The sequence below is a fragment of the Seriola lalandi genome, unplaced genomic scaffold, assembly GCF_002814215.2.
Source record: "Seriola lalandi dorsalis isolate HSWRI2012SDOR001 ecotype SW California unplaced genomic scaffold, Sedor1 jcf7180002054451, whole genome shotgun sequence".
Lineage (NCBI taxonomy): Eukaryota > Metazoa > Chordata > Actinopteri > Carangiformes > Carangidae > Seriola > Seriola lalandi.
Genome location: NW_019525004.1, coordinates 36665 through 54894, shown reverse-complemented (window position 1 = coordinate 54894; position 18230 = coordinate 36665). Strand labels below are relative to the sequence as shown.

The 18230-nt window shown below is 41.2% G+C and overlaps 1 protein-coding gene across 5 annotated transcripts in view; it reads left to right on the top strand.

Annotated features, from left to right (window-relative positions):
• Window positions 1-18230, top strand: part of mid2 (midline 2) — a 141913-nt gene that overhangs the window by 95969 nt on the left and 27714 nt on the right. For 4 of the 5 annotated variants that reach the window (XM_023411129.2, XM_023411126.2, XM_023411127.2 and 1 more), the window contains 3 exons: window positions 738-803; window positions 2687-2782; window positions 13510-13617. In XM_023411129.2, the coding sequence (XP_023266897.1) occupies window positions 738-803; window positions 2687-2782; window positions 13510-13617 (270 nt within the window). The remainder of the gene's footprint in view (window positions 1-737; window positions 804-2686; window positions 2783-13509; window positions 13618-18230) is intronic. The other variant, XM_023411130.2, reaches the window with a different exon arrangement.

The following is an 18230-nucleotide window of genomic DNA, read 5'->3' as shown; positions in this document are numbered from 1 at the left end:
CCCCTTCCCTCTCCCCCGTGCCACTCGTTCCTGTCTGCTGGGCCAAAGCCACAGAGTGCCAACACAAGTCAGACTGCACACACAAGATACTTTGTGTGGTCACTCAGGGGATAAACACTTACCGACAAATGCAGGTATTAGCAGATGTCATAATGTGCTTGCTCATTTGTGTCGCAAAGGTATATATGCAGATACGTCTACACAGTTACATTCTGGCAGAAACACACACACACACACACACACATGCATGTATGTAGAGGACAGAGGAGTTTGTTTCACTGCAGTCTCATGGGAGACAGCTGTGTTCTGATGTATTAATCATCTTCATCTCCAGCTTGCTAATTAATGACCCATCTGTCCCCTCTCACTGATGTTCCACTTCAAACTCCCTCATACACAAACACACACACACACACACACACACACACACACACACACACACACACACACACACACACAGGGCTGCGACACAACAACCAAATGCTCGTTCCAGTGATGTAACTTCAGGACCAGTTTCAGGGAAACAAATATTAACAGGCACAGGGAGCCACACTGTCTCATCTGCATTCAAGAGCATGCATGAGACCATGAGAAGAGTGTTTGTGGCAACTTTATCAGGGAGGAATCCTCCTCTTCAGTTGCTGTGAGTTTAGGTGGCAGACGTCGTGCGATCAGGCTTGTCCGTGTGTGTGTTTATGTGTGCACTTATGTGGGTGTATGTGTGTGTGTGTTCGTAGGCTTATCAGGTGAGCCCGGGCAGAGTGTCAGATGCGGTAATGGAGGCTTCAAAGACAAGCGCTGCGGTGAGTTCCCTGGCTGCCTTTTACCAAATCCCTCACCCCACCTCCCCACCCTCTCCTTACCCCCCATCCCTGCTGCTGGGACGCAGAGAGGCACACAGGCACACAGGTAGACACCTGGATGGATAAGGAAGGGATGCAAGGAGGGAGATAAGCAAGCAGATAAAAAATTAAGTGGGTGCAAAGTCATACAGATAACAGGCAGACAGAGTAAATCAGGCTGAGCGACAGGCAGAGGAGATACTGGAAAACAGGAGAGACAGACACACAGATGTACAGTCAGACAGTCAGGGTCGTGGCCAGGTGCTTGTCCAGCCCACCTCCCTTTCACTTGCATGAGTAGAGCTACTTCAAACACCCGCCGCTTGTCTGCTGCTTTGTTCTGATGTTCTCTTTGCAGCTGTGGTTGTTGTTGTTGTTGTTTTGATGCCCATCGTCGCCACCGCCATCGTTGATTTGCTTCCTTTGAACGGCAGTTCTATTTCTGGCTCACTATTTCCTTGTTTCCATTTTCATCTTTTGTACTTCATATGTGTTTGAGTGAGTTTATTTATGTGTGTGTGCCTTTTTTTTTGCATTTAACAAAGAATCACAGGTGAGGGATAGTAACTGGGTGTTTGATCATTAAAATTGCAAGTGGAGGTTGATTGGTTGTTAATGTGGTTGTTTTGTTGCTTTAAGGTAAAGTCTGACAAAGTCAGGTAGTTAAATTATTATATTATAGACAATATGTTATGTAATAAAACTGCTATCCAAGCATTTGTAGCTGTTAAAAAGCACTCAATTACATCAAAGGAGTGACTCTCAAATTTGGTTTCTTTCTAAAAGTACACTATATATTGTTTCAATAGCTGATTTCAAGGTATTTATGAGTCTCAATAAGCCTGATATTTACTGTAACATTTGCTTTAATTCAGCTAGAAATTATTTTAAGATCAAAATACAGTGTATAGATTAGATATAGATTTTGGTTAGATTTCTTTTAATGCAGAGAAAAATTTTTGAAAAAAATGATGTGTATGTGATTGTATTTCAACATGTCAGCAAAATAGTATGGACACATCGTTTCATGACCATTGTGGTAGAAATTATCCATCCTTGACCCACCCTGCACTATTTTTACCAGGAATGTTGCAACATATTCTGTCTTACAGGCCTCCATAGTATTTTGGACCCATTTACTAAACTATTTTAAATGTCTGGTTGCCAAAAATTAGCAGTTATACATGTGTAAAGAGATTTTTTTTTTTTTTTTTGCATGGATTTCATATGTTGTAAAGCAACCCTCAGGCAATGACCACAAGAAGAATGAGCAGAGTAGGTCATTAATATGCGACTATAATGTGACTTACTCAAAATTTGTATATAATATAATGTATTGAGAAAACCTTCATTAGTAAGACCGACATCTGTTTGCTCCTTTTAATGCCATTGGATCATCAGTGCAGTGATAATGTAGCATTATGATTAGTATAATTTACAGTATAATTATATATACTTACAGAATGATATGCCTGCCAGTAGGATGTACGTGAACTAGTACTTATTGGGTATTAGGTTGATGACAGGGCAGGGATAAGACAGAGTTCACCAGACCAAAAGCATCAAGTATATCGAAAAGTAAAACAAAGACACTTCTGTCAGACTCATGTAATTGAGAACAATTATAAATTAAGAAATCATGATATTATAGCGATCAAGTTTTGGCCAGTGCCTGTAGCTGTTATGTTAAAAATCTCACCTGACACTGATGGGTATGGCTATGGTGTTGATGCATCCATAATTTAACCTGTCCTGTCCGTGCACAACTCTGAACACTTTGCTAATGTTATATCTTGTCTCCTCCTTTTTCTTCTCTTGTGTCCTTCCCTTTCCTCCTCCCTCAGCAAACACTGGAGAACAACCTGACCAACCTGGTGAAGAGGAACAGTGAACTCGAAAACCAGATGGCAAAACTCATCCAGATCTGCCAACAGGTTGAGGTATGCAACATGTCTTTGTGTTTGTGTCTGTAGTTGTTTACAGAAGGCAGTGATGCTTAACGATGAGTGTGAGAGGAAAATGATGTAGAAATGAGGCCGGGGTTTAATCTTTGATTTTTTTTTTTGTTTGTTTTGTTGTTTGTTTGTTTGATTCATGATAAGGGAAACCAGCTGGGGGGATATTTGCACGTGACTAAAACCTCAGTTGGGTTGGTTGAAAGACAGTCACTTGATGTAACTTAGCTCCCCTGCCACACCTCTAAAGCTGCCCAGGATTTTGGGTAAAGCTCGATGCGTCAAGCTTCAAACACAGTCTCATAAGAAGCTGGGGTTTCACTTTTTGGTCCCTGGTTCATGAATAACTCACCAAGACACAAGGGTTAAGGCCTTAGCCTGGGTGAATTCTCTATCTCGGAGAAACCATTAACTCCCAAGTCTGTCACTGTTATTGATTGTATACAGTTTACTGCCTTTGCTATTTGGGCAACTGCTCTGAGGCCCTGCTCCCTACACTTCATCTATTACAGTGGAAGACTTCTAATTGAGGAAGCACAGTGGTAGAAATTGGATCTCCATCCTTTTCCATCTTTCTTGCTTTTTTCCTTTCTTCTCTCTCTCTTCTCTTGCACCATGGTTGTGGTTGTGGTAACAATAAAATCAGCACTCCATTCTTTCAGTTCCCTTCACCACTACTGATCAAATATTGATTGGTCTCAATTTTCAAAGTGAATTTCAGTTCCTTACCATGGGTTCATAAAGGATGAGTATAGCATTTTTTTTTTTTTTTTACAGACTTGGAGGCAAAAGACAAAAGAAACTGTACTTAAAGTGACAATAGACAACATTTCCCCCTAGCGTTTCCAAGTGGTATTAATGTTGATGCCACTGTCGCAAGGAAGAATAGAATGCGTCTCACCGCTGCTCATTTTGGAAAGGTCACAGCCAGGAAATTGTCAATGGACAATGACTTGCTTGTTTCTGGCTGCTAGCGGTAGTGCTAGCAACATGGTTAACACTACCAGCTGCTGCTGTCCAAAGCAAGAAACAAGAATCACAGTTTGAACTAAAACCACTGATCTCGGAGCCAAGATGAAGGCAGATTGAAACACCTGGCTTTATTAATAAGTAGGCAGTCTACCAATCGCTACCGGGGAAAACAAAGGCACTATCCTCTTTCTGTTTTAGTTGCACAATGGCAGATGCACTTCCTTTGTGCCGTTCCGTGCAATTTCATGCCCTGTGGCAGAAAGGATTGGATAGTGAAAGCAAGGCCTATATCGAACCAATCTAAACACAGATGGTGTCATTATTCTATAGCCATTACATTATGCAAAATGTTAGAACCAAAAAGTTAGAACCAAAAAGTTGTCTATTGTTACTTTAAGAAAGAGAACAGAGACATTTACACCCAGACTTATCCATACAATTGGCTCTATATATTCACAGATTCACAATCAAGTGACTGACGTAACGCAAAGCAGCGAAAATGAAACCACCGTGTCTCAGTGACCTCTTGTTCTTTTGCCGTTGGTAGCTCTCCAGACAATCTGATTCTAACCATGACTCAAGAACAAAGAGTGAGCTGGAGTAGCTCTTGGCAACCATCCGCTCTCAAACCGTTTAAAGGGGTAGTTATGTAATTCAGACAACTTCAAACTGTGGAATGACCAATTTGCTGTGGTCAAAGATACAACCAAAACCTCTTGTGAAATACTCCCTAGTTTCAAGGTGCTAATAGCTTAACGTAATGCTTTTAATATGTCATAAGATCAGAGTTGGTGCCTCTTCAAGGTCATTGTCTGAACTGCACTTTTTCATGCATCTCACTGTGTTGAATATTATTTTTAGGATGAATTATTGTTACAACACTCAACAGTTTAATTCTCACTGGTGCCACCCATATAAGAAATTTACGCTCCCCAGTCAAAGCCAATATGATTATCTGTCAACTGGCATATATCTTTCAAGTGGAAACTTTATTTGACTTGTCATAAGCTAGTGATGTTTCACAGCTCACCCTGTTCAATTTAGTGACAACCTTGGAGAAGTGTTTGCACTCCGGTATCCTTGCATGAACCCGTACCTGGCTGCAGAAAATTATACCCCAGACAATCTTGTCACTGTTGACCTCTTGGGCTCGTGCTGTGATTTAATGGAGGTACTGTGTGAAGCCAGGCTGAGAGTACTAATGCTTAGCCATCGAGTGTTGTCTGGTGCTGCATCACTAATGCATGCATGCTCAAACACACACAAGCACAGACTTTCTGTGGGCGTCGCACCCACTCTTAATAAACACCATCATTTCTCTGTGAGATTTGACATTAATGGCCGCAGAGGACAAATGCACTTTGGTGCCGCCATCACTCTGTGCACAGTTCATTTCTTATTAGCCGGGCATGACTCCATTTTCTCGGAGTCACGCTGGGGTCCATGAAACCAAACTCATGCAGCCGCTCACCCAATCAAAATTAAATGATCACTGTGTGATTCATTAAATACAGACAAACTGTTCATGAACAGTGCATACCAATGTTGCACCACCGACAACAACAACAGCGACAACAACAGCAGCAGAATCTCATCACTTATTCATCAAAAAGAAATGAGGAGCAATAGCATGGAAGGGAAAATGCTCCGCTGACTCTTAAGCAAATTATTAAAAGAAACTATATGTTTTCCCGCTCTGTTTATACAGAGCTGTTCTCCTATGTGATGCCAATGTCAAAAGACGAGTGTAATTATGGACAGGAGACGTGAGGGAGTGTAACGTTTTTTGGTGAGTTCATATTAACGTGCAGTAGAATCTTTATGGATGGCTGGAGGAGAGAGGAGAGGACAGGCGGACAAATGAGGAGCAGAAGAAGATGGAGAAAGAAGGAAAGGAAAGGGGAAGATAAAAGGAAGAGAAAGAGCAGGGTTGAGAGGGCAAGCAGAGGAATTTTTTTTTTAAAAAGAGAGCGATTTGGTGAGAGCGAGAGAGAGAAGTGTGTGCAAAGTAGGAAGTCTCTGAAGGGTTCTGAGCGTGACCTGGATTCCTCTCCTCCTTTGTTTGCATCATACTGTATTGGTGCCAAAGATATGATCAAACACTGTGTGAATCAGCTTCCTTTGTGTCAGCGCACAAAGCAGCGATGCAGCCCCGTTCTCCGGGGGTTTTCTTCGGGGCGTCGACTTGAAGAAGTGTAGGATGTTTCTTTCTTGGGAGGTCTCTCTCCTTATCACAATATTTGGTGTGGGGTTGTTAAATCCGTTGCTGTGCTAAATGGCATTCAGAGTAATGTTCAGCGTTCCTGAAGACATTGAGCGAATGGCAGCATTCATTTGCAATGATTGTTGTTGAGCTAAAAGACTCATTGCATTCATTCAATGCTATGGAGCTGGCTGAAGGTTAATGAGCAGCAGAGAAGAGAAACTTAAAGAGGCTGTTTAATAAAGAGCTTTTCACTAAAAAACCACTTGACCAGCCAAAGTAAAAGCTGGGATGATACTCATAGTCATAAAAATATCCTACCTCTCAATAACAAATACTGTATGTTTGAAGCTGTTTTACAGTATGAGTATGAGCAGAGTCCTTTCCCACAGTTTCTTCCTTTCCTTTGTCACAACAACCAGCCCGCCCTGTCACCAAATTCCAATAGTAAGTCTTGGTTTCACTCCAGCCACCGCTTTGAAGCAGTAGAAGTTTTCCCCTCTTTCATCAAATGGACATATCAAAGGATGCACTCATGAGTTCTTTTGTTTCTTGCCTCTTTACAAGTTTCGAGCAGATTTCCATTTAATTCCCAGGGAGTCTCCTCTTTCATACTTAAATAATATCTCCTTAAAGGCTTGTGCATGAGACTCAGAGCATTGTCAGTGTATTGTGAAGCTCTTGATTTTGTGTTTTAACGTCTCCCTCCTCTGAATACATCCCGCAACTTGACAGTTGATCAAATCGTCTGTCTTTGTGTCTCACTGTACCCTCTGTATTCTTGCTCTCTGTATCTGTGCTCACTGCGGTGACGGTTCAGCTAACCCTCCTGAAAGCAGAGAATGCGTTGCGATGAGGTGTATTCGGTAGCGGCTTTTTGATGAGGGCCCTCCCTCATCAGGCGTATAGCTCGCCTATAGCTTACGCAGTGTATGTCACGACGGGGAACGCATCCTCCTGACATAGCTTTGAGGAAGCAGTCAAAGCAGCAGCCAGTTTTTCCAACCCGTACAATTGTGTTGCCATCTGGAAGGAAACTAAATTAGCTCTCTGTTAAGGTTTTGTGTCTATGCGTGTGTGTGTGTGTGTGTGTGTGTGTGTGTGTGTGTGTGTGTGTGTGTGTGTGTGTGTGTGTGTGTGTATATTAGGACTGATGTGATTCTTTCTTTTTTCCCTCAGACAGAAGCCTAGTGGGTTTTAATGCTCAGACATGTATGTCTACTGATTAAACAATGAGCTGTAAGTCATTAGCCAATATCTGCCTAGGTTTATTTACACTGAAGCTGGTCCCACTGTGTGCAGAATATAAATCAGCTGTGTGGAGATGGCTGTAATGCTGCCTAATCCTTTGTATCAGGTCTCATTTCGCCTGTCTTTACCTTTCTACTGGAGCAGTGGTGAGATAGAACAGTCCACTGATGCTGTTTGTCTTTGCTATATTTCTAAAGCCATTTGTGGTTTCCACTTTCAGCTGCACGTGGGTCCATCACTGCAGTGGGATAATGGCACATGATGAAATCTGTTATAGCTTTTAACAGATGGCCACACCATGATTTAATTTCTCTTTTATATTTACAACATTTTAGTAAAAGTGCAGATGATATGATAAAGAACAAGAATCATCGACAAGACTAAGAGTCTGCATTCAGACTATGTGAGGCCATGCCACAAAACTACATTTATTCCTTCAATAGGAGAGTCTTGTTATATCTACTTTCACATTAGCGCAAACCTAAACCTATGATGATTATCATCTATGGTAATATCCTCGATGATTAATCAGTGATCAGTGATGTTATGTGTCAAGCTGCCCTGTTGAAAAGAAGACAAAATGTTAAAAGTAAATGTAGTTAGAATATAAAAGCTCATAGGAACACTTTGTCAGGTTATAAGGCCAGTCGTAAAAAATTCATTTCCAATTATCACCTCTATTTGACATAACATCTACGATATGTGCCTCACAGTGGCATTTTTCTTTTACTCTGCTGCACCCATAAAGCCATTCTTCCCTGTTTAAGAGCCAGGTGCCATTCGGGACATCATAAATCTACAGGAACAGTCCCAGAATCTGTGGGCAGCATCAGAGATAAAGCTGTCAGACTGAATCCTTGCATCTGTTTGAGGACATCATGTCTGGGAGACACTGCTGGGGACGGGGGGGGAGCAGTGAGAGAGAAATTGAAGTGGTCAGTGAGGGCCAGACAGAAAGGGGGGTTCCAGTCAGACAGGTAGAATAAAAAGACGAGAGGAAAAAATAAAGAATAGGAGCCTGCAGGAGAGGCTGATGGGAGAGGAATGAGCCTAGAATTGATATCAGATGTGAGGGGTTTCAATGTGAGCAAGAGGTTAACAGCTGTTCTGAACCTGGACCGGTCCTCACTAAAGTTTGGAATGGGAGCCACTTTGGCAAGAGTAGTTCATTTTGGGAGCCATACATTGTTCAATTGTCTGTGCTCGCTGTGTTGTCTGCTGGTTACTCCAGATGTCCACATTTTGAAATTGGTGGGTGTGAGTAAGGCCTAAAGGCAGTATCATATCTCCAAAATAAATGTATATCACAAGGTCGAAAAATATCTGCATGCTCATTAATGAAATAATCGAACTGGGCTTCAGTGCTCTTAAATCTCGGTTAAGTTTTTAAGGGCAACTTGCCTTGAATCATCAACTCGGAGACAAGTATAAACTGGTGAAAGTCACTACAAGCTAATCATGAAATATCTCATCTCCCAGCCCCAGCGTGACTATAGACTGTGTAACTTCCATAATTGGTCAAAGATTACATTGCCAGGCTTTCAAAATGTTTTTTCTTAGATTTATGTAGAACTGCAGTCAGCCATTAACTTCTTAAACTCCTACGTTTCCACTTAGTTCAACTACCCAACATTAGAAAATCATTTTTCCATCGTGTGAAAGTATTACATGCCTGTATATATTCTCTTTCTACTCATTCCAACACTTCGAATCCAAACCTTTTTTTCTTAGTGCATCATTATGTCAAATTTAAGTCTGCAGATGTTCTTGTAGCAACCTTGCAAATCATTTTATACACCTGCTTTAGTGTGGAAACTTTGGGATCTCCACAAGAATTTAAAATAAAGTTGCGTGGGTTGGAGTTTTGTTAACACAACATGAGTTTGTAAAGATTCAGTTCAAGAAAAGAAATTGGGATTTGTTCTGGCGGGTGGGCAGATGATATACCAGCATTTGCGAGGGTCTGTGATGTTATTATGGTGTTTCAGCCGTGAAAGGTTTTGTGACAAATGCACATAGCATTATCAAGAGGGAATGAGAGTTGCAACATCATTAAAATTCACACACACACACACACACACACACACACACACACACACACACACACACATAATTCAGTGCACTTATCTGGAGTCAACAGAGTTTCTCAAGAATCGCAACGTAGTGAGAGATTACAATGCTGAATCACAGTATCAGGGAGGAGTTTAAGAGGCAAAGAGTCGCTTCATTTTGACTTCAGCGCACCCCTGTGTGATTGACAGCATCCGAATGAGTGGCACTCCGCTCGGCCACGCATCAGGCACGCCATTACTCGCTGAAACAGCAGCGAGTGGGTGGCGCATGACTGTCACCTGAAGCCAGAAAAAGAAAAGTAGCTGCATAACTTGTAAGTGATGCAGTACTTATTTCCGCCGTATAAAAAAATATGGGTGAATAAATGTAATCATAACGCCACCAGCACCACATAATGCCTGAGCTGAACTCATTCTAATGATGTATATGTGAATGAAGTATGCTGTACGTGCTCAGTGTAACCCACCTATAAGGGAACCATAGGTGGAGGATCCAGTGAAGTGTACTGTGATCACACCTGTTTTTGATATAATTATCCGTCTGATTGTCCTCTGATTTTGATCATAATGCTCCAGATACAGTTATCTAATACTAGTTAGTTGCTAATTATGTCATCTTACCAGTGTGTCCATGGCTGTTTTTTTTTTTTGTTTGTTTTTTTTTTGATGAATGTCGTACACTTCCAGTAAATGCCGGCTGTATTATAGCAAAATGAATTTGCATGTGAGAATACACACACATGGACCACGATGAATGAATAAGTTATGTGACGAATCTTGTTTGCAAAGATGTTTGCAATAATCCCAATATGAAATGATAATTCCAATTAGTTTGCTTAGAGTCTTAATAATGCTATCAATCATGTTTTCAGAAATGGGTTTAATGGTGGTGCACTGGTTTGCAGTGGTGTCGCCTCACAGCGGGAAGGTTCTGGGTTCGAACCTGCCCTCCAGGTATTCCAGCTTCCTCCCACAGTCCAAAGACATGCAGGTTAGGTTAAATGGCAATTTCTAAATTCGAAAAAGTGTGAATGTGAGTTTGAATGGTTGTTTGTCTCTATATGTCAGCCTTGTGATGGACTGGCCACCTCTCTAGGTTGAACCCCACCCTCGCTCAGTATCAGCTGGTGAGGATAAGCGGTATGGATAATGAATGAATGTCTTCAGAAATTGGGATATAAGATCCATTTATGATTAGACTTTCTGGCCTCTTAAATTTTCTGTTTCCATTTTTTTCCCCTTCAGTCTGTCTAGCAGTGTTTTCACACATTTTTACAATAATTTTCATCGCAGGAGCAGCTGGAAAGTTCTTCACATTGAATGTTTTCAATCTTGCTGCGGTTGCTCATCACATATTCCAATAATAGAGCGACACTTTAACATGGAGTTGGCGCTGTGATTTCAGTGCACCTGCAGAGGAGCCTGATGAATAGGGAGATGCGCAGTAGGTGACAGTGTTTGTGTTGCTGGGAGTAGATAATAATGTCGGGAGCTGGCAGAAAAGGAGGAGGACGAGTTTTTTTTTGTGCGAGGTGAAACAGGGGGAGGACGGAGATGAAGATTGTTTCTGTAACTCTAGCCTGCCAAGTAGCTCAGTTGTAATTCAAAGTGATCCTGGACGTCTGAATTTATCCTGTTTAATTACTAACCTGCAGTCATCATAATATGACTCTGTGCCGAATTAATTGTGTGTTGGCGTGCATGCAGACGTGTGTGTGTGTGTGTGTGTGTGTGTGTGTGTGTGTGTGTGTGAATAATGAGGCTTAAGTGGATCGCTGTGTTGTAATGAGCTTTGTGCAGTGATGAGTGGAACTTGGTTGTTAGAGTAAGTAGTTGGATAGTCTGCAGCGTGACATAAAGTCACAGCCCTGTAGAATTTATGGATGGAGAATTAATCAAAATTGATCAAAATGTATTTTATTAATAATGATACTGTTATAGTTTAAAGATATTAAATGGCTTCATATTTTATCTGTAAAAGTAAAGAAAATTTAAATACCCAAAGCCCATTGAATTCTGTTCTGTATTCAACAATGATAAAACAAGTCATTTATTTAAAATGGGATGAACAAACTCACTGTAGACAATCAAAGAGATGCTGTAAAGATTTGAATTTAAACTGAAATCATCTCTTTTATTTAGCAAACTATTTAAATGTAATATTGACTGATTCACTATTTTATTCATTCAAACGATTTTTTTATTTTTTTTTTTTTTCTATTATGATGCCCTTTCAAATCCAAAATAAACAAATCCTCTGCCTCAGTTTCAGTATCCTGTAGTTGGGCGCATTTAAAGTGATTAAAATCTCAAATCAACAAACAAACAATTGTGTCTTTAAAGAATCTTTCTGATTTTATTGTCACAATGCACAGTTTGATTTGAAAGTAACCTTTGCGTCGCTTAAAGATGGCCACGCCCAGTCAGAGCAGTTAAAGGGTCTCTCCTCACAATGAATTTTCTGCTGTATTACTGTATGAGGGCTGCCAGCTATGCAGTGCTCTCGCTACAGTCAGTGCACTGCCGAAAACGCTCACCAGTGCTGTTGTGACAACAAACACTGTAGCGTCTAGTCAAGCAGTCAAAGCAGCAGTGTTGTTTGTGAATGCCTGTGTGACCGTTAAGGCCTGTATTTGAAATGAAATCCTTTTTTTTTTTGTGGATAGTTCTGAAGTTGCTTGTTTTGAGTGAAAGCTTCCCATAGTCATCGCTCAGGCTTGTTGAAAGTATATTGTGGAGAAAATCTGTAATTTCTCTGATGTTCTGAATTGGCTCCTGCAGACAAAATAGTGGTGACTCCTGTCATCGCAGTGGAGGACTTGCACTTAGAGCACAACTCCAACTTTGTGGCAATTTCATCTTAGATCAGTGCATGGGAACTTTTTACATCCTGTCGTCAGTGGATAGCAACACAGTGCGCAGTTTGTATATGGAAAATCATGATAAAGGAGCAGACAGAGCAGTGATGAGGTTTATTTCTGTGCCTTGTGCATTTAGATTAAAGATGCTGGTGAAGCAGCAATCACAGGCAGCTATATGGTAAAACCATCAGTCCTCACTGTGACATTTCAAATGTCCCTTAATGAGAGAAATTCCGTTTTTCTGTTCTCCTCATTGCCTCAGCAGTGAAGTAGGAGCAGCACATCCAAACTTTTTTTTCCATTTGAGCCCCCGCCATAGCTGTTTCCGAAACTTTTGGAACTGTAATTGTGTTTTACAGTTGGCAGGCCTGTTAGTAGTGGTTCAGCATTGCAGTTTAGCAAACACCCTTAATGTTTCAGTAACACCCACCCACCCACACGACTTTGGAGTTGGCTGTTCATTTAGTGTTGGACTGAGATGATGAACTGATGACGAGTTGCCTTGGCAACTTTGGTCCTAAAATAATCACAGAATCTATTAAATTGGCATGGTGTGGGTAAATTGTGGTAGTTTTTTTAATCGAGAGTTGAATATTCCAACAATCCTCAACCTATTTCTTGTTTGTAATGAGTGAAATAAACATGTTTTAGAAAAAAAAAAGTGTAATTATGAATTTCATCTGGCACTTTCTCAGCACATCGCAGTCTGTGGTGCATAATAAGATCCTACCGTTACGTACAGGAAAAAGTGGTGGTTTAAATTTACCCATTTTTATGAGCTGTGACAGACTTTCCCTCCAGCAAGAAACAGAATATTTTAGACAAATGAAAAATGAAATTCCATCTACATGTTACACTGAGTTGTTCTTCTCTCGCTATACCTACAATGCACACAAAATTGGTGGCTGTAGACCAATCACTTCATCAACGGTATGTATTAGTTTTTTTTCCCCCTGGATCAATGTGCGCTTTGCAATGTATAATGATTTATGGTGTTTCCAGTGACATAATTAAAGAGTTGGAAATGGCATATCTTTCTTAAGTTCACAAGTTAATTCTAATCCAGGTGCACATCTTGATGGAGGCGGCTTTTCCATGTGTGCAGAATTCATAACGAAACCCAAAATCGAATGACGTGATCTGTGTGTAAGTGATGATATGAATCATCCTGGCTGCCAAACCAGAAATCTTACAAAGCTCCTGTCACATAGAGAGAGCAAGAAAAACGAACTCATGTGACAAACACAAAAAAAATATAAAGACACATTATGGCGGGGTTATTGTGATTCAGCGTGTTCTCGAGGGCGTCTTAATTTGCTTTTTCACATGTATATCTTCTGCTCCTCTCTGCAGGTGAACACAGCCATGCATGAAGCTAAGCTGGTGGAGGAGTGCGATGAGCTCGTGGAGATCATTCGGCAGAGAAAGCAGGTCATCGCTGTGAAGATCAAAGAGTCCAAGGTATAAAGTTTTTCCCGGCATGCCTTTATACTCAGTCAGTTTCGGGTCTAACTTGAGAGAGAAATTTGAGTTGAAATTAGGAAGATAGGTGGTTTCCGCGTGCTAAATCTACACTGACATGATTGTAACATTGAAATGACATTGGAATAATGTTTCAGACCAACCAATGAATGTAAGTCAAATAAGATTTTCACCACCAACTTCGGAGAAAATTATGTCTGTCTGCTTTTTGGAGCTGAGCAGGTCCCACGAGTTTCTTCTGAAAAATGTACTGTGGCTCCTTAAAGTTGTGTTGAAGGATAAGTTTCGGTTTCTTTTACAAGCCCCTTTGACAATACTAGTCATCAATTGATTCATTCAACAATATTGATTAATGCAGTTTATAATAGAGGTATGGATTTTTTGCATTCACATTCCGGTGGTTCACTCATACTGCATCAGTTCAAACAGTTACGGCTCACCGCCAGTTGAAGAAGCCAAACTGACAAATACATCTTTAAGAAACTCAGCCCTGGGTCACAGTCCACTGGTAGAGAGGCTGTGTTTTTATACAGGAGAATGAATACAAGAGCAGCAGTGCCATGGACAGAATATATTTGCTCTGTTTTTTTTTTTTTCTTTTCTTTTCTTTTTTTTTTTTACCTCTGTAGTTGCCTGCTTGTTTACCCAAACATATCTCACATGGATGCTTCAGGAGACAAGTGAGGAAAAAGAGAGAGGGAGAGTAGCAACGGCCTCTCACACAACCAAAGAATCTGAGATGACAGCAAAAACTGCCCTGAACTTCTTGCTGATGTTTCAAAGAGAGTCCAGGACTTACTGTACAGACTTGTGTGTGTGTGTGTGTGTGTGTGTGTGTGTGTGTGTGTGTGTGTGTGTGTGTGTGTGTGTGTGTGTGCCGAGGTGGATATGAGTGTGTGCCCCCCACCACCACCTCCCACCCTCGAGTGCCTAAGGTTTCAGGGCAGAGGCAAACTCTTAATCTCACCCTCCCAGAGGTGAAGTTTTAAGCGCTTGTGGAGGATGCTCTGAGGCAGCAAAAGAGCTTTGTTGAGAGATGAAAGATTCCCAAACACTGAACACAAGGACTGAAGTAGGTGTGTGTGTGAGAGAGAGAGAGAGAGAGAGAGAGAGAGAGAGAGACAGAGAGGGAGGAAGTGTGTCAGAGTGTGTCCGCAGTGATTGCAGACAAAATGCAAGGCTTGTTCTCCTGAGAGTCTGGGTCTGTAAAAGGCTGTCTAGGAGAGGGTAGAGGAGTGAAATGCAGGAGACGGAGGTAAGTGGGAAAACACCAGAGGAGTGCTTGATTGATGTCAGCTCCAGGACAATGTGTTAAGATTTGAGGTAGTTTAAGGGTCAAGGAAGATGAATCAACCTTGAGTAATTCAAATAATCATAGGTGTGTTAAAATGGATGTTTGCCAGAGGAGAGAAGAGAAGAGGAGTGGAGAGAGGAGGAGAGAGGAGAGGAGAGGAGAGGAGAGAGGAGGAGAGAGGAAAGGAGAGAAGAAAGGAGAGAGGAGAGGAGAGGAGAGAGGAGAGGAGAGGAGAGAGGAGAGGTCGTTTGAAGCATTAGAACAAACTACTAATGCTGTCATTTTTCTGTTGAGGACAGTGTCAGAAAGGGAAGTGTTCAGAGGTGACTCTGCAACAGAATAACAGGATTATTCAGGCTTGATCATGGCGAGAGGAGCCGTGCAAGGTGCTCTCATTCTCTGTCTCACCTCCTCTTAACAAGCTTTGTCTCTCTCTAAGGAGACTCAGCAGTCATGCCTAATCTCTCCCTGCCAAAACAAAACACACACCATTCCCATGGCCTGACGTGTGCATGCATTTTTTTTTTTATCATATGACTTCCTGTCTTTCAGGCATCTTCTTTGCTTCTCTGTCTTTCATTCTCATTTTGAAAACTATTTTAACTGCTCCTTTATAGACTTGAGGATTAACAACTCAAATCCCTTTTTGGTTTTTAAGATATTTCCACCTTATGTCTAAAACCAGCTTTGCCGCTGACAGTCCATTATGTGAGTTTTACAAGGTTAAGGCGAGTAGAGACAGAAAAACGACAGCATTAGGCATTTGTCGAAATGCCTAAAACAACCTATGTTTACATTTACCTGACAAGGAAGGACCTCATCTGTCTGGCTGCATGACTCATAGTATATCAGAGGCAATGCCAAAAGTCGGGTGGTGTAATTATGGCATCAAAGAACCTTTCAGGGGTGGCAGTTAGCGCCGATCAGAAGGTCACTAATAGGAGGTCCGTGGTCCAGATCCGAATCCAGACCCTGTCTTATCCAGACCTGGACCTATAACTTATATAACTATAACTATAAATCAGTCCTGCAGGTTGATAGGCTAATGAAACACTTTACTACTTCCACTGCTTCTCTGGTAGATGTTAGTTAGCTACCAATGAAGATACGGTAGCTCGGTTTTTAAGCTAATAAAATACAGAGTAAAAAAAAAAAAGAAAAGTAAATTTGTTTGCAAAAAAATCTTTTGCTGTTCTCAACAGTATAATATTCAGTTGTATATGTATGTGTTTGTATTAATAACCCAACTGTAATACTGATGGGCCGCCACTTCAATATTTAAGCTTTGATTAGATTGCTCTATTTCAGCTAAAGCTGATGCAGACACCGCAAGTTGAGACAGACAAAAACACCTACACATATACATGCACACACGCAGGTACACAAACACACACACACACACACACACACACACACACAGACCATGCCATATTGTCCATTATAGTGAGAGAGAGAGAGCAATCACCTCTAAAATGTTTGCGGCATACGTTTCCAAATAATAACCCATCCATTAAACCTGTCTCGCCTCTCCTCTCCGTGCGGTCAACAACCTGCTCAGATGTCGTTTATAGTGACAACAGATTATGGTGGACTTAGTGGAAAAGCGGCTAAGAAGTCGACTGAAAACTCCATTAAGTCGCCAGCTTAGAGAGGCTTCTAAAAAGGAGCAGCTTTTTTCCAGCAGTAGAAAGACAGTGCACATTAGATAGTGTTTTGATTTTTTTGAGAGCTTCTGATGACAAGCTCTTAACCAATTGCCACCCAGTCAGTTTTTTTTTTTTTCTCAGAATTCTTCTTTATTCAAGTGCTGCAAGACAAAATGCATTTCTGGAAGTATAAATGAGTAATCCTTTCAGTGCACTCATAATTGTAGATGCTATTTGGTCTCTTTTAAGTTTTATTTTGTGTCTAGAGATTTGGGTTGTTGTTCGTTGCTGAAAGTGTGCTGTTTTCACACAGTGAGCCCACGTCACTTCGCTGTTTGCCATTTAAAAGTTCACTAAGGTTTCATTTAATCACCGGTGCTGAGATGCACTCCATACCAAAGCTGGTATTTTATCCTACAGCTCACCTTTCGTTTACAGGCTTGGCGCTCATAAGCAGCCGGTGTTATTTCCTGTGGAGAGTTTCATCAAACTAAGTTAATTTGGGGATCAGGATATGAGCCATAATGAAGATAAATAGATTACTTAAATTTGGAATTAACATAGAATGGCTTCCTTATGCTCAGTCGGAAATTATATTACAGTACATCAATTGACAAATTACAGTCAAAAGGTGCTGCATTATAAAACCCTGTGTGTGTGTGTGTGTGTGTGTGTGTGTGTGTGTGTGTGTGTGTGTGTGTGTGTGTGTGTGTGTATTTGTTTATAAAGAGTCTGAACCCTAACGTGACTGAACTGCCTCTCCTCGTGCACAGCATGGTTTCATTATAATGAAGACGAAGCAGGTTAATACTGACACTTGTGGGTCAAAATCTTCTCTTTCCTGCTTGGACTTCAGGGCATTGTATTGTGCTGGTGCATTCATCTCCACACCAAGTATATGGAGATAGATAAGTGTTTACAATGCTGAAATAACTGTTGTTTGGTCGGAAAGGGCAAGAGCAAATAGTGGTTTCTAGTCCATCTTGCAAATCTTTTTTTCTCAATATTTAGATCTTAAATAGACGAACACATACGCATACATATATGTAGCACTCTGTACATGTTGTTCTTGCTGTGATTATATCAGATAACACGTTATGCTGTTTACCTCTGCTCATCGATTATGCAACACGGTCATGAGGTCAGTCTTGGAATGAAGAGCCAACTCTGTTCCAACTCTGGCCCCATAACCAGGAGTCTGTCCTCTCCGCTGCGTTCTTTGTGTCCTCCTGTCTCTGTGCCTGTGTCCGCATCACTGTGTGATTGTTTATTGAGAGTTTTACAGGCGTCAGACACCAGGTCGATAGAGTAGTTACATCAGGGAGACATTTTATGGGTGCGAGGGTTAAATGTTTGGCCCGGCTGAGGATGAAATAACATCCTAATGCAGACTATTTCCCCTCCTGTCATCAGCTCCACACGTGAGCTGGGAAAATGTCATCTGCTCACTGTGTAATTAATGCTGCATATACTTCAGAGTCTTCATCTCTTGATATTTGTGTCCAACACAGTCAGCCTCTATCAAGTGCTGTTTTTCTCTTACAGTTACAAAACTTCAGCCATCGAGAGTCGCCTTCTTGGTTTCACATAACAGGAATCTGTTTTTTTGTTTTTTGGGTGGGGGTTGGAGGTGGTGGTATGGAGGGTGGGGT